The 22,216-nt window shown below is 35.4% G+C and overlaps 1 protein-coding gene and 1 pseudogene across 1 annotated transcript in view; both read right to left on the bottom strand.

Annotated features, from left to right (window-relative positions):
• Positions 1-10,933, bottom strand: part of LOC149567597 (ATP-dependent DNA helicase Q-like 4A) — a 98,412-nt gene extending 87,479 nt beyond the window's left edge. Inside the window, exons 1-9 of the mRNA XM_089820842.1 lie at positions 10,813-10,933; positions 4,642-4,744; positions 4,342-4,521; positions 3,932-3,989; positions 3,222-3,620; positions 2,896-3,087; positions 2,659-2,789; positions 2,071-2,554; positions 1,839-1,970 (exon numbers count right to left, since the gene is read on the bottom strand). Of these exons, the coding sequence (XP_089676968.1) occupies positions 1,839-1,970; positions 2,071-2,554; positions 2,659-2,789; positions 2,896-3,087; positions 3,222-3,620; positions 3,932-3,989; positions 4,342-4,521; positions 4,642-4,664 (1,599 nt within the window). The 5' untranslated portion in view covers positions 4,665-4,744; positions 10,813-10,933. The remainder of the gene's footprint in view (positions 1-1,838; positions 1,971-2,070; positions 2,555-2,658; positions 2,790-2,895; positions 3,088-3,221; positions 3,621-3,931; positions 3,990-4,341; positions 4,522-4,641; positions 4,745-10,812) is intronic.
• LOC149567598 (lysine histidine transporter 1 pseudogene) lies at positions 6,003-8,457 on the bottom strand (annotated as a pseudogene).
• Positions 10,934-22,216: the final 11,283 nt, after the last annotated feature.

Genomic DNA, 22,216 nt, shown 5'->3' with positions numbered 1-22,216 from the left:
CTCTAAGCTCATCAGAACCAACTATTGACTTACTATAAATAGTAAGACCCAGTTAGGCCATTGGAGAGCTTCAACAAGGTCTTCTAAACACAAGTATCAGCCTACAAGGACCCAGTGATACACTAAATTCATCAAATCTGCCATAACTCAAAAATGGGGACATTACAATTGAAAATTTGGACACATTGCCCCACCATACTTCTTATATTGGGCAATTTATTACAATTCAAAATTATTCTTTATATTGGACAATTCAATCTTTAACTTGTCATCACACAATATTTTTTAGCTGTAGCAATCACTATTGCAAGTAAACAAGAAACAAACTCATATATCATGGTAAGTCAAGTCAATCAACAGATCACAGAGGTGGGTATTACAATATGTCACGTCAATGTGTAAATAGGATTTTAATGAGAAAGTCTACAAGCCTCAAGGTAAGATTTGGCTGCTGGCATGGTTTCCTACTATGAAAGGAACAGCAACAGGAATTTAACTTATTCATTGGTGTATTCTTTCTAAAACTCCATTCTGGCAAGATGCAACTTTCACAGCCTTCAGTCAAAAGTATTTAGCATATGGTGCCTGAGGATTCATTTCAATTACTTGAAGGACCATTTGTAAGAAGTTCTCATCTCAATGTTTTGACAGCATCATAACAACAAACAGATTCTGATAAAAGAGACAAGAACGATCTTATAAAGCAAGAACAAAAAAGATAGCTCCCTCAACAATAAATTGTCTATGCCCCTTTTCTTATCTGTTTATGCAAGAAAAAAGAATACAGATATTCAAAGCCTACTGTGCACCAGATTCAAAACCCAGACAAGAATTCTCTTGTTGGAAAAGGTCTTCTCATATTCCAGCCCTCCAATAGCAAGAGAAATTCTTGCAGGTGGACCGGCTACCACCGAATTCTCTCTCGTTGCCACATTGAAGAGGAGAAATGTATAGTAGCAAGTATAAAAAATAAAAAAGGTGATCTGGAAAGTGTTATTACTCCATCGCGTATGGAAGAAAAGGCCCAGGAGCATTACAAGAGCTGTGCCCTATACAAGAATCACAGAAACCTCAACATTTGATGGCAAACTCCAAGGAGAGCCAATATGTCTGATGTTGCTTGCCTTTTTTAACAGGGTAAAAGTCGTGATATTCTTGAAGTATAAAGCTACTTTATTGAACAGTCATGAATCTCTGTTTCATGTTCTTTCCTTTCTGCAGTACTGAGGAATATCTACTTTCAGAAACCACAAAAAGACATCAGATGTTTTTCGATTTGGTTTTTCAAGTATTTGACTTCTTAAAGCTAGCTACACGAGCTACGGAAAATCAGCAAATAACTAGAATGTTTTTATATGTTATTTATCTCTAATGGTTCCAAAACAAAATTTACTAATTTCACATGTACGAAATAAATCTATCTATACAAATAGTTTATGGACTTATTTGGTTGGAATCAACTGTTCACCTCAACCCATTCCTATCCTACAATCAAAGTTGAAACTGACAAAATGGGTACAAAATTACAAATACCTGACTATAAGTTTACAACATGGAAGCAAAACTAATTTTAAGAACAAATGGATGATAAACTCCCAAGCCTTTTTACAATACACACAAACAAAACTTTTTATTCAGAGATCATACAACAACATTATAAGATCTAGTAAAAGAAAATTTTCATATTGCTTGTGTACAAATCTGTAAAATCAAATCTTCCAATAATTTTTTTTTTTTAGCTTTTCAAATGAAATAAACTTTCCATTAAATCTTTTTCTTGAAACATATGCTGTGAGCTTTACATCAAAAAAAAAATGAAAATCTATTGCAGAAGCTACCTGATAAGTAAGGCTTTTTCCACCACCAGTAGGCATTAAAACAAATACATCATGTCCACTCATTGTTGCATTGATCACTTCTCTTTGATTTGGTCGAAAAGAGTGATTGCCAAAAACTTTTCTGTTGTTTACCTGAAACATGATATGACAATGTCAGTAAAATTATCATTACCCAGTAGTAATTCCATCATATATACTTAAAACTACCAAATGCCATTTTAAGTGTAAATACCTCTATCTCTCGGGTCCAAGGAAAGTCTTTTCTCATCCACTTCCTATCACCAGACCCTTCAGTGTAGTTAACTTCAGTGAACCTAGGTATGCACTGTTCTCTCCCAATATGTTGTATTTGGCTTCTTTGATTATCAAAAAGCCCGTTTGAAGCACAAGAAGTAGGTATTTTACATGAACCTATATTTTCCCCATATGACTGATTGCAATACCTGGTCTTCGAATCAAAGATTTCATGGTTTGAGCTTGAAGTACTAGGATTTTGGCATACAAAAGGTGAACCCACAACAGTCTCGTGTGTCCTTCCTCCCTCGCCACTGACCTGCTGATGACAAGGAGTTGCAGAAAAAATGGTTGAAGGTGCTCCAAAGGAGCAACTTGGTGATTCTCTAGAAGTGAAAGAATGAAATTCGTGCCTCTTCTGATCTAAAGAAGGGCACTGAAGTTGCTGCTCTAGATAGCGAACTTTCTTGCTCAAGTGAGATCTACACATTCAAGCTCTTAAAGGAACATTAGATATCATCCACAATTAATGATGCTATAGCATTATAAATAAAAAGAAAATTCAAAGTTAACTCTCTTCACTAACCGTTCTAGACGAAGCTTTTCAGCATTTTGAGGACTCAATTCAGCAACATTATCAAGTAGCTCATTTGATATTGAGATTAACTGATCTTTCAGCTCCTGCAAATGTATTGTGGCTTCCATACAAACAGCGACCTGAAGCTTGGAAATATCAGAGCTTCAATGGAAATAATTAATAAACAAACTTATTGATGAGTTTTTAAGCAATATCTGCATATTACTAATGAGAAATCAGTTTTACCGGAACACCATGATCACATGTATAGTTTATCTGATTGTCTAATGAGCTTTCGGGCATACAAGTTCCTTGAATAAATGGTTGCTTATTAGAAGAAGCAACGTTACAGCTTGTTCTTGACAATTTTGAAGCTGAAGCCTCTGGCGTGAAGGTTGATTGATAATGATTGGATACAATTTGATCAATATCAATGCTCTGTAATTAAACAAGAAAATGAGTAAGTACGCATAACAAGCTAAGCAAGCATCCTAAAAGAATACGTAATCATTTCCAACAAAAGAATTAAACGATCATTGTAATTCCTTGATATTTATGAAAATTTCCACAACCTTCAGTATGTCATCATCCTCCCCCAGATCCATAAATGTCTGGTCTGCTTCAGCACAACTTTGCCTGCCTGGTTCTTGACAAAATCTTGAGATTGCTTCCTTATCATATGTATTGCTGAAATGAGTACCATGCTCATCAACGGGCAAAACATTCGCTCTCAAACCTTTACTGTTATTAGTGCCGCATCCATTACCGTACATGCTATTAGCAGAATTATTTTTATTCTGCATAGAGCTCAAGGCAATGTTTTTATCTGGTTGCAATTTCCCACCACTTTTACTAGAAGTGGAAAACTGTTTTGATGATTGTACTTTGTCATTTTTCTCAAGTGGTGCAGTAATCCCAGGCCTAAGATATTCTCTGAAATTACTACGACAACTTGATATAGTTTGTAATACCTGGTAAAAGGAAGCAATCGTGATTACCTTAAAGAAAGGTACATAAAATGCAAAATGCATTTTAATAATTACTCTTAGTCTTACATTTTCTGACAAATGCTGAAGTTTCTTTTATTACAAAAGTGAAAACTATACTGTTAGAAATAACATTGAAAATTAAAACTTTCAACAAAAAATTATCAGAGATTCATATAGAAGATCAGTTGCTGTGAAAGTTATCTGTAATACTGATAGATTTCCACCTAAGAAAGTCTAAAATTGCTCAATAAACAAACCTTTATGATTTTTCTACAATAAAGTTAGATTAAAACCTTTTTAGCAAATAACGACTGTGAAGGATCAAAAGGAATCCTAGTGGAAGCCATCAACCTGAAAATGTGCGGAAAGAGACAAAGCTTATAAGATCCTGACATAATATCAATTGCTCACAAATCCATAATTATATATAACAAATAGCTGAACAGGTGAAAACAATGTTTGATACTTTTCCCAAACAAAGATAATGTAACAAATTAAATGAAAACCCCCAATGCATTGGTATCATACTAGATTCCTTACATAGGAAAAGCATTAGTCAGAAAATATGAGCAAAGACTCAAATATTTATAAGCTTTCTACAGGGTAAAACTGAAATTTAAGGAAAATTGATTTGAAGCAAAGAGACACAGAGCCCAAAACAGAATTCCCTCATCTTTACAGGCAAGCCAGCATAAAAACTCACTCTGTATGTTTTTGAGGAATGCCAGAAGCACTACAATTTTGCAATGGTAAAGATAATATAAAATTAGAATTCAGGAACATTTTCCGACTGGAAAAGGACTCAATCTTTTGTAAATGATGGGACCAATTAGTCTGACATAAATTCTTTTTTCCCTTGGAATCCCAATTTGAATCTGCATTTCTGAAAGATAATATGAAAACATTTTAGTTGAAGGAATAAATTTAAAATTTTAAAACATTGAAATACAAAAGCTATTACTAGTTCTCTTATATTAAAGCACTCTAGAAAGTTAAGATCTACCTCATAGAATTGTGTGTAGACATGGATCAGCATTATTTATGCTCATCCAATCTCTCATAGCATCAAACTGCATTAACCTGCTTGCAGCCAAATCTATTCAAACCTACAGAAATCATGTAGATATGAGACAAGACCACCCCCATCTGTTATGAATGGATATAACATATAAATAAAGACCCACTAAACAATGAAACATTTCCCAAAAATAACAGAGAGCAATAACATGAAACCAGGCAAAAAATAAGGTTAGCAAGATAGTGCAAGACCCTTCAAAACAAGGTATTGCAACATCAGTTCTGAAAATTACCTCAATTACGGAAAAAGAAATCCCAAAGACTATTTTAGACTAGAACAGGGATAAGCTTTTCACTAAACCTAGTTCAGCATGGCCATTTGCTTCAACCCCAATTACACAGTCTTACAGATTATGTGGCCAATCTTAGGATCATAACCAAAACTACAATAACATAACTAACCTTAACCCAGAGAAAATGCACTAATCTGGTTCAAAACCTTAGGATGTATAGCTATTTCGTTCAAGTCTTTGAAATTTCATTGATTTGTTAGGCTCCTAGATAGCAATGAGGTCCTTTATTTTGTATTATAAGGTGCCCATGTAAATATTAAAAATGGTGTATGAAAATATATGAAAGGTCATATACAGAATATGAAGCAAATTTGTGCCTAAAATGTAGACTTAAAGCTTTTTTCAAGAAAGATGTGAGATAAGATGTGTACATCGTACTGCATTGGGAATTGAATTTATGCATTTGATTTGTGCTTGTAACCAAAGTTGCTTAGACATGAATACGGATACAAATACAGATATAGTATTGGATACAGATATGGCCATTTCAGACCATCAATATGGATACAGCTGGGTATGTCATTAATATAATTCACATCACATATTTAACTCAATTTTCTAAGTTATTTGAGGAGAATTTTCCTGCTTTTAAAGCAATATAAACACATAAGTGGTGCATAAATAATTATAAGTTAATTTAACACTTCACAATATGCAAAAACAGCAGAGTTGTACTGGAAGATAACCAAAAAAAAATGGGTTACTGAAATAGAAAAACACTACGTTTGTCTTTCTCATTTGGTGCAGGTAAGAAAACTGCATGAATGAAGTATTTTAAACTGAATTTGGAAATATTTACGCATTTTTTATAGAAAATTATGTACAATAGTCAGTGCGATTGGAAAATCAAGGTTTTTTTAGTGCGTATCGGTACAATATTCAATGTGTATCCAAGCTATTTCAGATAAGTATCCAAATCAAATATTGGGATATGCATGCCAAGGAGGGGACATGGAATTTCCAGCTACTCTTTCTGTATCCCATTTTTATTCTCTTAAAAGACCATCAAACTCTTGTTAGGTGAAGAAACAATATTTGCCATCATAGGAATTGACAAAGTGCTGCAATACACAGACACTTCAAAACCCAGTTGCTCTGTGTCTCTGTCCCAACCCACTAGCTCTACATCCCCATTCCCACCTGTCCGAAGGATGGCAAGGGATAATTATGATAGAGAAGTGCATACTTGTGTTTTACAGCACTTGTAACTAATGATTATGATATAAAAATGGAATGGGTAGGCAGAGACCAAGACAAAACAAGCCAATATGGAGGAGGATGTGGTGTTCTGAGGTTTTTTTGTTACATATTAGACACATAAATTTTGTCCCCATGTTTTTACTGTCATCAATTATGGGGACTTTACCAATCCTAAACTTGAAGAGATATACAGTGCATCACTTGCATGGTTAACTAGACGAAATTTGTGATTTCTGATAGAGGCTGCTTGAAGTTTATCATGGTTAAATTCAACCCATCATCCACCAGACATGGAAGAAGATAGACACCCCCTTTACACACAATCAAGTATGCATTAAATCTCAAATAATTTACACTTCCATGACCTAGGCATGGGTGGTCTGTTTATTATTGCTTCCAAGGGTTAGGATTCTGGTGACTTACAAATTTTGGTTGATCATAAAAAAATTTAATTAATGATGCTCAACTAAGATATATTTGTGCTCTTTACGTAATATAGAAAAATGAATCCCAGATGGTAGGCAGACAGATCTAACAAAGTCTTTCTTATTGATGACGATGACATGAAGGACTTGATGAAGACCCTCAAAACAATTACAATGTGTACATTGGTGCAATAATCAAGACGACAAATTTAACCTCTCAAAGGCTACAAGACTTTGGCTAAAATAGATAGATGCAAGAAGACTATGTAAACAAGTGAAAGCTCTATAGAAATGCATCGTTACTATTAACAGTACTCCATTGCCTCCTTTCACAAGTTTCCAGTTCCTTTGCTAACAAGAGTAATTGATAAACAGATAGCTTCCTCTACTCAGTTTAATGGAACCTTACATCAGAAAATGAGGCGAAGATTGTTGCTATACATAGTTCCTTGTGTCTCATTGATCAGAATACAAATGAAGATAGGACAGTGTAGCACCACATTGAGACTTGGGATCTAAGGAAACAATGCATGTTCATCAGAACCAATATGTGCAACGAAGATTGCTTGAGGCCCATCACAAGAATCAACTGTGTCTAGTAATTACAATGCAAGAGGAATTAAGGGGATTTCCTTGTACTTGTGACTTCAACCATTGAGCTTCTTGCTCAATACAGATAAGCATTATCATTTTAGCAATTTAATTTTCATTATTCCATTTTAAACTTTGAGCATTCAGTTGATAACTTGATAATGAGTCGTCATTTCACTTCAAACATCATTATTATTCATCAGCAAATAAAAAAAATTTTTTTGAAAAAAAACATATAAAACGCAAATATAGAGCTTGATGATTCATTTTAATTAGGAAATCAACTCTGCTGTTTAAAGCAGCAATTAAGAGACTAGATCTGTCTATGATGTATAATACCTGATAGCTTCCACTTACATGGATCACCACCATCAGGTTTGCTGCTGCAATGAGCCATACATGTTTTCCAACTGTCTCTAGAATATTATCCTCAACCGAGTTTCCATAAGCCCAGTAACCGACTAGCGCTACAGGGAAGTAACAGAGAGCAACGATGATGTATGCAACAACTGCTTGCCATATTGGAACCTTTGATGTTCTCTCTGGTTTAAGGGTATAGTGGCTTGGATCTCTAGCACCACATTGTGCCCAGCATAAGCAAAGGCCTCGTCTCCCAAAGCATTAAACACATTAAACAATGTATCTGCAGTGGATGAGCTTTTTATACCATAGTCCACATCGGCCACTTGCCCCTGATGGACTGAGGCTCCCCAAGCAATTGTGGAATAGCTGAGGGACATTACTGCTGCAGCCAGGGAAATTCCAGCTACTGAATTGAAATTGGACAGCTGGGCCAGAACGAAGTGAACTGAACCAAAAATTGCAATTAAGTATGACAATTTAATTTCCTTGCAAGTTGTACAAACAAGGTCATGAAACCTCTTCAGAGATCTCCCCCCAGTAACCATATACGCTATGACTACTCCCACTTCTACTATCAATTGCTGTGGAACAACTATCCATAAACCAAGCTTTTCTCCAAAAGTATGCTGTCCTAGTTCATGATATCTATCAAAACGTTTTCCTGGAACCATCTCATGCATTTCAACCATCTGCCAGAGTGTGTATAGGGTAATTATCCAAGATAGCACAAGCACGGCAACTCCTGGACTCCATCCCAAGGCTGATATTGCATAGGGCAAGCTGAGGACTCCAGCACCGACCATAGCAGTAACATTGTGGGATGCTGTGTACCACCATTTTACATTACAAGATGATGTGATTGGAAGCCAATCTTCATAAGCCCTTGCTTCTTTCTAATTGGTAAAATTAAAACTATAGTGCTTATATTTAAATCTCACTTCAACTGTTCATACATTTTGCAGTGTGACAACATCAGTAATTGCTTGATCAAGCATACTATTTAACTGTTAGCTGCTTCTAGTTTGATTATATTATGTCATAATTGGATCAAGGAAGTTACTTAGATTCAACTTCTTCTAGTTTTTTAATAAATGTCAATGTTGAACTTTAAAGTTGTTTGACTTCAGCTTCTTTCAGTTTGTTTATCATATGACATTATCATTTTTTTTAAATGTTTTCAAACTATTTATTTTATTTATTTGCCAATTTGTAGTGCTAACCTTCAAAACCCAATTATATTTTTTCTGCCTCTAAAACACCTCCCCCAATCCAAAAAGTTGGAAAACATTGCTCAAATTATAAAATTGATTAATCGACTTTGTCCAAAAATTGCCACTGTTCCTTCGGCTTCCCATTTCAATCTAAAACTTCTAGAATCACTCCAGAGACAGCTTTCAAATGTTTTACCTTGTTTTGTTCTTTATTCGTTCTTCACATGGTGATATTGTTACATTAAGGCTTGAAATAACGAGCTATCTATGTCCATCTTTCGTGTACAGCAACGGACAATTACTGAGGAATAATGTGTTGTTGTATCTATATCTACTTTCATTGAAATGAAATTAAATGAAAGATTTCTTAATGATGTCCACGAGGCCATAAGCCTAAGGGACCACCAACGAACTCCCTATTCAGACTAATGCAATTTCTCCAGGCTATCCCTTTTGTTGTGGATCTGCATAAGTAAGATGGCCCCCTTGAGGAGTCTTGGTCCTTCGAAAAGGTCTTTTATGCTGTTCACCTTTAAAATTTCTTTGTGCTGGTTGCGAATGTCCTCGTATGCAGTGCAATCCTTCACATAGTGTCACTTCGTTTCCACCACTCCCTCTTTGCAAAATCTACAAATTATGTCCTCCCACTCTTCCTTAGGGACCTTCCATCTGCCAATTTCACACCTCAAACAGTCAAACAGTGTGATCCACATCTCAGTTGGGCAATTAAGATTTTTGCCTTTCCTTTGATCTCGGCCCCTAAATACTTTTTGTCGTCATGCTCCCATGTGGGATTAAATTCTTTGACATGATATGTTTTTGTTCTACCTAACTGATTTGCCCACATGGCAGATCTGATTTTTTCTGCCATCCATTTTTTTAATTTCTAAGTTGTTTTCCGAGCACTCTTGGTAGTCAATGTTCCACTTGTTGAACAATTTAACATTTTGTTTTTTCCATGTCTTCTTCCAACAGACCAGCTCTCTGTCAACTACCTTACTAGGCCAGCGATGTGCATCCATTTTATCCACTTTTTTTAGATAGCTCAACAATCTAACAATTGTCGAGGCCTCCACCAGGAGCATGCCTGTCTCCGCCAAACTAATCTCATAGTGAACTGTTGATTTGATTTTGAGATTAGTTGTAATGAAATGCTTCTGAATTCTTTCAATTTGCCGTCATTTATAGTTTGACACACTGCTCCCCCATAACTCGCTGTCATACAAAATAACCGTGATCCCCAACAACCCAAAAATGCTTTTCTTATTGTTCCAATCCCATAACTCCACTGTCCTGCACCATAAGTGACATCTTGTGAGTATCTCCAACAGGTGGGTTTAGTCCCACATAGTATAGCAGTCACGCTCCTCTACCATTTCGTAGCATGGCCTTGGTGATTGTGGCCGGATTTCTTGTCCTTCATATTGTTCCTTGGCTTGTATGTCGTCATACTGACTCACGTTGTCGGCAAATTTTAAATTGAAAACCAAGGCAGACTTTATGAGCTTCGGTCAAAACCTATTCCAAGGCTATCAATTTTCTGCCGTCACAATATCGGTATAATACGAACATATATGTACCTAGTTGTAATGTTTCTCTTTAGATGCATAAGTGTTATGAGCCAACACAAAGACCTCAATTCGCTATCCTAAATCTCGTAAAATTTGAAATTCAAAACGAAATAGATATCAGAACTGAATGGAAAACCTGAAGCAGGCATAGAAATCTAGAATCGCAGCGCTAAATAACCAAGCGAATGTAATGTCCGAACTCTGTTAGAAAACTGAGATGGGAAACTGTTGGAAATCACAATCTGAAACTTCCAGAAAATAGAAACAAAATACTGAAGAGAACTCGAAACTTGCTAGTAATAATAGTAAAAATGGAGCCGGCAAAATCAGACGACGAGCATCGCAATGAACAATGCAATATTTAACTAAAGAAGAATCCATGTTCATAAAAAAAAGGACGCATTGTGCTGTAAGTAAAAACAGGAATAAAATGTAAGCGAAACCTGGACGGGCATGCTACAATTCGAAAGCTGAAACACTTGATGGCGAAGCGACGAATGATAGAACTGTTTCCTTGCTTAGCTCACGCTCAGCATTGAGTTGGATTTTGGCAGGCGGACTGGGGAGGAGAAGAGAAAGGAGGAAACAGAGCTCTGGAAGTCACTGGCGGGAATTGGAGAAAAAGTTGAATTGGTTTCCCACGGGGACTTGTAACATCAACATTTTGAATTCCCTAAGGCAACTTACCTCTCACGATATGGTCCTCTATGCTCGCGTAATTTTTTCGCAGTCTAAAATTGTATGTCTCCAATTTGGCTTATGTCAATGTAATTTTAAATCTTTAATGTGGCAATTTAGAGTCCTCTCTTTCTTCATCTATCCATGTGCATTTCAAATAAGATCTCTTGTAGGTCTTGATAATTTTATATTTCTTTTTTTTTTAAAGGGAGATAAAAGTTGATAAGTAGGAAAGGTAGATAAAAGTTATTATATGATTTTTTCATTTTTTTTATTTTTTTGTGTACGTAATTTTAATTTTAGGGAGTAGAAATAAAGATTTATATTGTTTAGGCAATACAAGCTTGTTATAGTTCTGAACATCTTAAAACTAAGTCACAATAACTATTCCTCCAAGCCCCATAAACATTTGACAAAATAGGCATGAGCACCCGACACAAACAACTTGCATCCTTACATTCATTCTCATCACCTACAGCAAAGGAAAGATGACACAGCAAAACCAAAAATAAGGAACAACAAGCTCAGACCAATTTCAAAACCACTTAGCTCATCTTCTTTGGTGAAATTTGGGATGCTATAATCAACCCCCATCACCTGCACCTTGCCCTTGCTTCTAGGTCCCCGAGGGCGCTTTGAACCTGTTGTGGTAGCATTACCCTCAACCTCCATCGTCGAATCGATCCACATGCCCACCATTGTTCCTTCCCTTGTGGTTGCCAGTGCAATCTATTGTTTCAGAGGTTCCCCTATCATCCTCACGCTCTTACGTGGAGTTGACTTCATAAAGTCCCTTTGAACTTCCTCCTCGTACTACAACATTTCCTCTTGGAACGTGATCACCTTCCTCCACCCTCGCTCTGCTTTTGGAACATGCACTTCTTGAGGGGAGGCCCAAATTTTCCAACTTGTCTACCAAGTTGTTGGTCTCTCGATAGATATGGGATACCCTGAAATCTTCAAACTCTTGTAGTAGTCTCTTAATCTGACTTATGTGCTTGTCAAGATATAGTGACTCCATTCTCCCTTGCTTGATTCCATTAACTATGATCTCAGAGTCTCCTTCCAAGTGCACTCTTCTAATGCCAAGCTTTGCTCCTAAGGTGATAGCCTCTTTGGCTACTTCACATTTAGCCACATTATTGGTGTCATCCCTTAGTCATTTTACCACGAAAGCTAAGATGTTTCCCTCATAGTCCTAGGCTATGCACCCACATCCCGATGAACCAGGGTTTCCTCTTGCTACCTCATCAAAATTTATCTTTATCCACCCCTCCTCTAGCAATAGCCATCAACCCTTAGGAGCCCATTAACAAGCCGATTATTTTATCATTTTTAATAATATTTATTTATGATAATAATATTGTAGATGTTAGTTTAAAATTTGTTCAAATATTATAATTGAAAAGTAGTTGTAATTTTTCATTAGTCAATTAAAAAATGGCAAAATCTCTAAAAAAATTAGACTATGCAAAAAAGCAGGGAATCCCTTATTTTGCTTCCAAAACACAAAAACTCTAAGCAAATCCCACCTCGACAATGGTAATCCAAAAAAGCAAAAGCATATAAGAACACAAAAGTACAGTAGAAATAAACGAACTACTCCCCTTCCTCTTCAAATATGCAATAGATTTTAGATTCTAGCATCTGTGCAAGCTAAAGATGAGGAAAAACCCACAGAAAAAAGAAAAGATAACTTCTCCTCTCTGGTCAAATTGCACAAAGCTAGGAACAGAGATATATACAAATCATGGACCAACCTAAAAAAGGAAATCAAAGAAGTGGACGAAATTGAAAAAGGAAGCAAAACCTAAGATAGGGTAGAAGAAAGACCTATGACTAAAGCAACAGAAGGCCTTTTTCAATTATACAAAGTATGCAAGAAACTTCAAACCCTATAAGCCAATGGAAGTAAAGAATAACGACATAGTTCACAATCTTATCCCTTGGCCAAAAAATATATCTAAAGTTAGCAAGATTCTAGTAGGCCCTAAATCATCTAGCATCTCTCTAATCTCAAACCAAAACAACGTAGGAAGAAATCTCGATTCCCTAGCCAAAATCTATAATGCATACATCCTTCCTCATAGAATTATTGTTGGTACAAGAAAAAACCTAGCAGCCCCCATTAAGTCACCAGAATCAAAAACCCTAGTTGCCCACCAGATTCATCATAAAGACACTCAAAAAATAAGTAATGAATTTAGTGAAGAGAGATGGGAGGAATGTGAAGAACTTGGAGTCTATGCATTCTGGTGGAGATCATAGGAACTAATTATGAAATCGATAAGAAGATTAAAGAAGATATGCGAGAACCAAGTAAGTATCTCAACTTATTCCAATAGTTTTTTATATTTATGTTGTTCAAATAATAAAATTAGGAATGAATTGGTTTCAATTTTGAAGTACTTATTTAAGGGACATTCATTAAAATTTATAGCATAGGAACCTAGTTGTAACTAACAAAAGTTAGGAAAGCACCATGCCCCCATCTGGTATTTATGTCAAAACATTCTCCTAGAATCAAACCATATTCAAATCCTCTACAAAATAGGCAATAATTTAGGAAGCCTTATGGGGGTAGATTTGGGACATAACACATCAAGCAATATCAAGTTCCTCTTGGATACAAAGCAGGGCAGAAGGACTTCAACAAAAAGAAGATTATAACTAACAGGTCTATTTATGAGCTTACATTCACAAGATTTCATGGGGAAATCAAGGGTATTACCAAAAAGAATTGAAGAGGTGAGATCTATCAAACAACGAAGAAGGAAGTGTATAGACTAAAAACTCCTAAAAGGGTGAAGGGTACCAAGGAAGAAACAATGAAAGAAAGGGATTCTAGAAAGCATATTCCTTCAATGGAAAAGGAGACATCAGGACACCAGAAGGAAACTTTGTAAGGATTGGAAGAAACAAGAATTATGAATAAGGGAAATATGAAAACGGTACATAAAATTTTTGAGTTTAATCAATGCATCATATGTCACGAAGAGAATGGTTTCATAGAAGACTAGAGTGCCAACATGAAAAACTATAATAGACTACATCATGACATCTTACTCACACAAAATGACATTTATGATCAAATAATTCTAGGAGATCATCTACATACATTACATTCAAATTTCCCAGCTTAGAATCTAAAAATAAATACTATAAAAGATCAAGTATACGAAGAAGAACCAGAAAATTTTAAAGAGAAAAGAGGAAAATTGGGGATAAGGAAAAGTACAAGACAAGAGACTCAACATAATGAGGAAAGAAAAATGGCAAATAAAAACTATGAAGAACCACTATCCCAAGAGGAGGTCTATATAATAGAAAATCAGAAGATAACATGTCAAAGAATGAAGATTAATACTGGTGACATTGAAGGACAACGTCTACAAATGACTAACAAAGAATTACTAGAACTAACAAAAGAGAACAGACAAATAAGAGATCCCTGTTAGAGTAAATAACTATTATTTACACTTTTACTTAGGTTTAATGCATTTATTTATTAGTTGTAGTCTAGGAGTTGTTGACAACAAGGGAATTTGTTCCTAACTAAGTCATACTTATCTTCTCACCTTGATCGAGGATATTCCACCTTTTGTGGACATATGCTTAGTTGTCAACCTTATCTCCTAGCATTTTCTAGCTTGTTCTACAAGCTTGCTAGAGGCCTTTATATTCGGGCTCTCCTATTTTAATTTCATATCTTTTGCATATCAATATTGTATAGCAATTCTTTTTATTGTTGCAATATCTTCTCTCTTAGTCCGTTTAGTTTCTCCAAGCTCCACCCTTCCTTTTTGGTTTCCTTTCAGTAGGTTATTTGCATGCAGGTGATATTGGCAAGCTATGAAGTTGGTTTTCATCAACTTCTACATGGTATCAGAGCCTCCCTACTGCTTCCTGGGTGAAGGATTTTTGAAGCTGTGATTTGGAGACACAAACCCTAGTTTGTTTGTGATTTTTTTCTTCAATCGGGAGGAAGAGCATTTTTTCAAAGCACTTTCGCCTAAATGGACATTACCATTGAGTTTAGAAGGCACATTACAATTAGGATCCATATAAAATTTGTCCATTTTAGACACAGTTGATCCAAGAGGCAAAGAAATTTTGTCTGGGAGGTCGTATGGACTTGTACGAATGCTTTTTTGGCAAAAAATTAAAATTAAAATTTGCAGCACTGCCACCATGCAATTGCGAGGCCATTGTCGTGCCACCAGAGCTCAGCTTAGATGCCACTGCAACTGTCGTGCCACTCCAGCACCCCCACCACTAGCCATGCCACCTCTACAGCAGCAACTCCATCGGGTTCTCCAGCCATCGCGCCACCCCTGATAGCCACTCAGCCACTTGCGGCCACCCACACTCTGCTCACCTGCAACCCTGCAAAGCATCGACACTTGGTGCAATCTGGGAGTGCCACGTGGCACAGGTACCACGTGGCCCCTGCCACATCATCCGCATAGTATTTTTTGCCACGATGACCATCAAGCCATTAATTTTAATCCAATGATTTGTTGACATCAATATGATGTCATCACTACATCATCAGCCTCACTTGCAAGCACTCCAGGTCCCTTTTTGACCTATTCACGATTTTTTGGCCATAACTTGAGCATACAAAGGTATTTTTCTGATTTGAAAGAATACTAAAAAGTTGATTCCAAGACAAAGACATTGGTGTAGGTATTTTTAGGTTTTGATGTAGTTTTATTACTCATTTTTGTAGTCAAAGTCTAAAATTCTATTTTTCACTCTGGCAAGCAATTTCTTTTGCATCCCATATATGTTTTTTGAAAACATTATATTTTTGGAAAGCTGGTTTTGTCATCTTTTCAAAAAATACTATCATTTCCTTTAGATTCTGCCCATGCACTTTCTATCATGTTTTTGGCATTTTTGCTCTATGGTAGATATCTTGGGTGTTCCAAGTCTGAGAATCACTTTCATGGCATGGGATCTTTTATTTTGAGTTATATTATTTGTTGTATTAGCTTTTTTCCCTTTATGATCATTGTTGATATCATTTGTAAGTATCTTTATGCAAACACACAGAGATAAAGTGCAACTCTTGCATTTCGAGTTCATGAACGTTGTTTTGAGATAGTTGTACCAACACTATTTTATAAAGCACCATGGGGGGGTTAGTTGTTGCCATTTTTGTGCCCTATTCCTTTGTCAAGTGAGTGTCCCTTCCATGACATTAGCCCCATGATGTGTCAGTGACACATGCCTTTATAGGTGTTTGTACCTCTTCCACTCTCGCTGTTCTTGGTTCTTTGTGTAGAGGATTTTGGCCCACTTTTTCAGTTGTTTGTCATCTAACCCCATCTGCATTAAGGGGGGGTTATTCTATTGTTTCTAATACTTCCTTGGTTTGATGCTTTGATAGTGTGAGCTATGTATTCAGTATTTGATCCTATATACTAGGTGATTGCAGTGGCTGGCTACCTATGCATTTCGGTGAGATGGATCATCTAACACATAGACACTCTTGATTCGTGCCTTCTATTGTTTGTGGATGTTCTTCAGATCAGCAGTTTCTTTCTAACGAAGTTGTGGCTTCTTCATGCTTCAGTGATGCTCTTCATGATCTTCTCTTTGTTCCTGTTTTCTGGGACATTCCTCTAATTGGAAGCTTCTTCAATCCTTCGCTAGATTTTCTTACCTCTTTTTGGGGGAGGGTTTTCCCCATGAGGTTTTCTCTCTTTCTCCGTTTTCAGAGGTTGCATCCCTTTGCATTTGTATATGGGTACCTAGCATGGCTTAGTTGTTAGGACCCATTATGCTTTTCATCTTAGTTTTTGTGAGCTTAAGTGCATTCCCCTGAGTTGCACTTAAGGGGGGGTGTTAGAGTAAATTATTATTATTTACGCTTTTACTTAAGTTTACTTAGGTTTAATGCATTTTTTCATTAGTTGCAGTCTAGGAGTTGTTGACAACATGGGAGTTTGTTCCTATCTAAGTCATACTTATCTTCTTACCTTGATCGAGGATATTCCACCTTTTGTGGACGCATGCTTAGTTGTCAACCTTATCTCCTAGCACTTTCTAGCTTGTTCTACAAGCTTCCTAGAGGCCTTTATATTTGGGCTCTCCTATTGTAATTTCATATCTTTTGCATATCAATATTGTATAACAATTATTTTTATTGTTGCAATATCTTCTCTCTTAGTCCATTTAGTTTCTCCAAGCTCCACCCTTCCTTTTTTGGTTTCCCTTCAATAGGTTATTTGCATGCAAGTGATATTGGCGAGCTGTAAAGTTGGCTTTCATCAACTTCTACAATCCCAACAACAAGGAAAACATGATAGCTAAAATACTAAATGCATAACAACAGGCAAATGAAAGTAGCATTCCACCAATTTCATTAGAACATTGGGATAATGTTACAATCTAAAACAAAGAAAAGAAGAGACCACACAAATTCTGGAAAACTCCAGATAATGGAAAAGATCCCTTTGAAAATAATGACAATGAAATATAGAATGGCCAAGGGGAACTAAAATAGAATGAGGATATTCAAATACCTACTGAAGTATCAGCCTTCCTTAACAAAATTGAAGCAGCCAGTACAAAGGATTAAAAAATCTAAATGGAACTAAGGATAGGAAACAATAACCAGACAAAAAAATTAGTATGTCATGGAAAGAATTTTGAATTTTAAAAGAGGTAGACCAAATATGTGAGAAGGAGAAATTTGAAAGTATGGACCAAGAGCCTGAAGAAGGAAGGGAAATAGACATGGATGAAATGGACATAGGGGAACATATATTGCAGGAAATAGAAGAAGAAGAAGAAGGGGCTTCAGAGGGAGTATTGACACCAAATAGTATCATTAAGGATCAAAAGAATTTGGATAATCTAGGAATAGCAATCAATCGGGAAGGTTTTAAAAACCCAAAATGTGGTAAGTTAAAAACGAAGCAGGGAAGAAAATTACAGAAGGAATTGAGAACAACAATAGGGAAAGCAAAGAACTAGAAAAAGATCATCAAAATCTTGAATGCAGGGAAGGGGAAGAACCTTCCCATTCGACAATGAGGATTACTACATGGAATGTTATAGGTTTAAATGCCTCTAGCAAAAAATGCTTGCTAAAGCATAAATTGACTTTAATTGAATTAGAAATAACACTAATCCAAGAAACTAAACTGGACAATGAAGAAAGCAGCAAATTGGAAAAGAAACTAGGTAACTAGAGATTGCATCTCGTGGATTCAAATGGAGCCTCAAGAGGGATAGGTATTATCTGGAATCCTCAAAAAAATAGAATATATTAAAATAATCTCAAACAATAATTAGATGGGGAGTAGAATTAAAAGTTTCAAACACAACCTCCAACTAATCCTTATAAATATATATGGGCCCACTCCAACAACAGATAAAAAAGAAGTGTGGAATGAAATTAGTGCTTTTATGGAAGCAAATCACAGGGAGAACTTCATCATAGGAGGTGATTTCAATGCAAACTTAAATCTAGAAGAAAAGTTTGGTGGATCTCAAATGATAATATAGGTGATTACAAATTTTAGAGAATGGGTGGGGGAAAATGACTTAACAGATATACCTACCAGCAATGGATTCTATACCTGGAATAACAGAAGGAAAGGTTTTTGTCGTATAGTAGAGATATTAGACATATTTTTCTGTAAAGGTGATTTAAGTGACATAGGTCAAGCAGTACACTCTTCTATCCTACCATGCGTAGGCTCATATCATTATCTGGTCAAAATATAACTTGTTAAACCTGTCAAACCTTTACGAAACCCCTTCAAATGTGAAAAATTTGTGCTTTTTAACAAATTTCATGGAAAACATCAAACAATGGTGACAAGAAGGAAATTTCCAAGGATCCAAAATGTACCCTTTAGTATCCAAACTTAAAATCTCATAAGAAGACATTTTAAAATGGAAAAATGCACACTTTAGTACTATATTTAAAGAAAAGATAGATAATGAAGAAGAGCTCAAGAAACTAAATTAATAATTAATTAAAAAATGAATAAATAATGAAAATTATAATAAAGAGAGAGAACTACTACCAAAACAGAAAATATACTTGCAAAAGAGGAAATATTCTAGAAACAAAAATCAAGGGAACACTAGCTTACAGAAGGAGATAGAAACACAAAATATTTCCATAACAACACAATATGAAATATGTACATAAATAGAGTAGAAAAAACAAAAATAAAGAATGAAGTACAAAAGAAGACCCTGATAAAATAGAGGAGGTATTTGTAGATTATTACAAAACAATTCTTAATAACTATGAATCTTTATATTGAATTAACACATGAGAAGATACTAAAAGTAATCCCAAAACTAGATTCAGTATTTGATAATCAATATCTTTGTAAACCCTCTTCCCTAGAGGAAATTAAAACTGCTCTCTTTAGTCTAAACCCAGATAAATCACCAGGACCAGATGCTTTTCAACTTTTTTTCTTTTAAATATGTTGGGACATTATAGGAATAGATATTTGGAAGGCTGTAGGAGCATTAAGAAATACACGAACACTATTAACTAAAATTAATAACACCTTCTTAACACTAATTACCAAAAAAGTAATCCATGAAGAAACTGGATACTTTAGATCAATAGAATTATGTAATACCATTTACAAGATCTTTTCTAAAGCATTAGCCACTAGACTCAAAAGCATCCTTCCCAAACTTATTTCAAAAGAGCAAATTGGATTTGTACCTGGTAGATCTATTTTAAATGACAGCTTTATTATTCAGGAAACTATCCATTTGACTTCTAGAAATAAAGAGGCATGCATGTTCATGAAATTAGATATCCAAAAAGCTTATGATATGGTAGACTGGAGATTCCTATGCAATACTCTTGAAGCCTTTGGGTTCTCCAACCAATGGATTAACATCATATTTAAATGTATAGCAACATGAAAAAATCTCACTTCTTATAAATTGCTATCCAAAAGGTTTTTTTTGTATTTCTAGAGGAATTAGACAAGGAGACCCCATTTCACCCTTCTTTTTCATTATAATGGTTGAAGCTTTTGGTAGAGCAATCAAACGAGCTCAAATTGAAGGAAAAAACAAAGGAGTAATTGTAACAGAAAACACTGAGAAGGTAACACACCAACAATTTGCTAATGATACTATTCTACCGGGAGAAACTACAATCAAAGAAGTACAAAATTTCAAACAAATAATACAAGATTATATGGAAGCTTCAAATCAAAAGGTGAATGCTCATAAATCATAAATCTTCTTCTTTAACATTGAAAGTATTATCGAAGATATCATATGCAATAATATGGGTTACAAAAAGTGATCTTTCCCTTGTAAGTATCTATGTATCAATCTAGAAAAATAAGGTAGGAAAACTAATGGTTGGAATTCTATACTAGAAAGAGTAAACAAGCATATTGATAATTGGAAAGGAAAATGGCTAACCAAAGCAGGAAGATCTTTGAAAATCAAAGCTTCCCTATCAACCATCCCTGTATATCAAATGTCATATTTACCCCTACCTACAAATATCAATAAGAAATTAGAAGGAAAACTAAGGAACTTCTTTTGGAAAGGAATAGAAGAAAAGAAGAGATTAGCTTTAATTAAGTGGGAAAATATTTGTAAACCCAAAGAGTTAGGAGGTATAGGTATTAACAATTTTAGCAAACCAAACAAAGCACTTGGAGAACAATAAGTATGGCGTATGTATCAAGAAAGAAACGGCAAGAGGGGTAGAATTCTATATCACAAATACTTGAACATAGCATACTTGACATCCTTATTCAGAATTAGAGTGCCTCCAAAAGGGTCGAGGTCATGGAATTTTATACTCAAATGTCATATGCTAATAAGTAAGTATGTCACCTGGGATATTGGGAATGGGGAAGCAACATTATTCTGGGAAGATTCCTGGGATGGGCACCCCCTATAGATAGATTCAACTTTCCCACAAATATTAAAAACACTTTAGTCAATCTATGGGGAAAATAGGTAGCTAACTATAAGAAACTCATAAGTAAGGATGGTTTGATGTATGGGTTTGGAAATATTTAGAACCTATAAACCTTACAACGGAAGAAAAATAAACCCACAAGCATCTACTCACTCAGAGGCAGGTCAATCACAAGAATAGAGAGGATAAACTAATATGGGGGGCCTCACGGGAAGGGAAACACAATGTTAAAAAAGAATATGGTATTATAATATATTCACAAAGATGACAGAATATTGAAATGCACTGTAAATTTATGTTGGGATTTAGCTTGTTTGCGAAAAGTAGGAATTCTTTTATGGGTCATCATCCAAAAAAGAATATTAACATCCAAAAGATTTATAAAAATGGGGTTTGAGGGACAGTTAAGATGCTCATTGTGTAAAGAAATATTTGAGATAGTAGATCATTTACTATATCAATGCTCTTACACAAAGGAATGTTGGAATTGGATATGCTAAAAGATAAATTGGTCTTCTCCTCTCCCTGAGCACCTTGATAGTCATTTCATTAGTTGACCAAATGGTAGTAAATTTAAAATATACAATAAAGTTTAGAATATCTCTCCCTCAATCCTCATGTGGGAGATTTGGAAAGAAAGGAATATACATATTTTCTACAATTTGGAACTCAATATCCTATTCTTTCTCAACAAATTAGAAGCTTGTATTACAGAGGTAATGAGTAGTCATTTAAGAGGCATAGTCAAGGAAGAAGAATCCTTCTCTTCTTGGGATGAAGTGATGAAAAAAATTGGACCAATCTTATCAATCCTCCATCAGTTCACCATAAGGAAAATCTTCAAGCAAGAAAATAATGTACTACCAATTGGGTGGAAAAAATTAAACTTTGACAATACATCAAGGGGGAACCCTGAGAAAGATGGAATAGGATGCATCATCCAGTTAAACTCTAGAGAATGGCTAATAAAGAGAGCTAAGTCTATAAGTACTGCAACAAACAATATAACAGAAGTAGAGGCTTGATGGGAATGACTTACACTTAGCTCATAATTGGGAATTAAGATAGTCATTGTTGAAGGGGATTATGAATTTATTTTGAATGCATTAAGAAAAAGAACAACACCAAAATGGATTATCAATTCAAAACTCGAATCTATACTTAACCTCTTAGATAAATTTGAGGAGACCAGGATCCTCCATTTCTATCGAGAAGGTAATAAAGAA

The sequence above is a fragment of the Cupressus sempervirens genome, chromosome 3, assembly GCF_028749045.1.
Source record: "Cupressus sempervirens isolate cs-2001-9-10 chromosome 3, ASM2874904v1, whole genome shotgun sequence".
NCBI lineage: Eukaryota > Viridiplantae > Streptophyta > Pinopsida > Cupressales > Cupressaceae > Cupressus > Cupressus sempervirens.
This window is presented reverse-complemented; position numbering and strand designations above follow the sequence as displayed.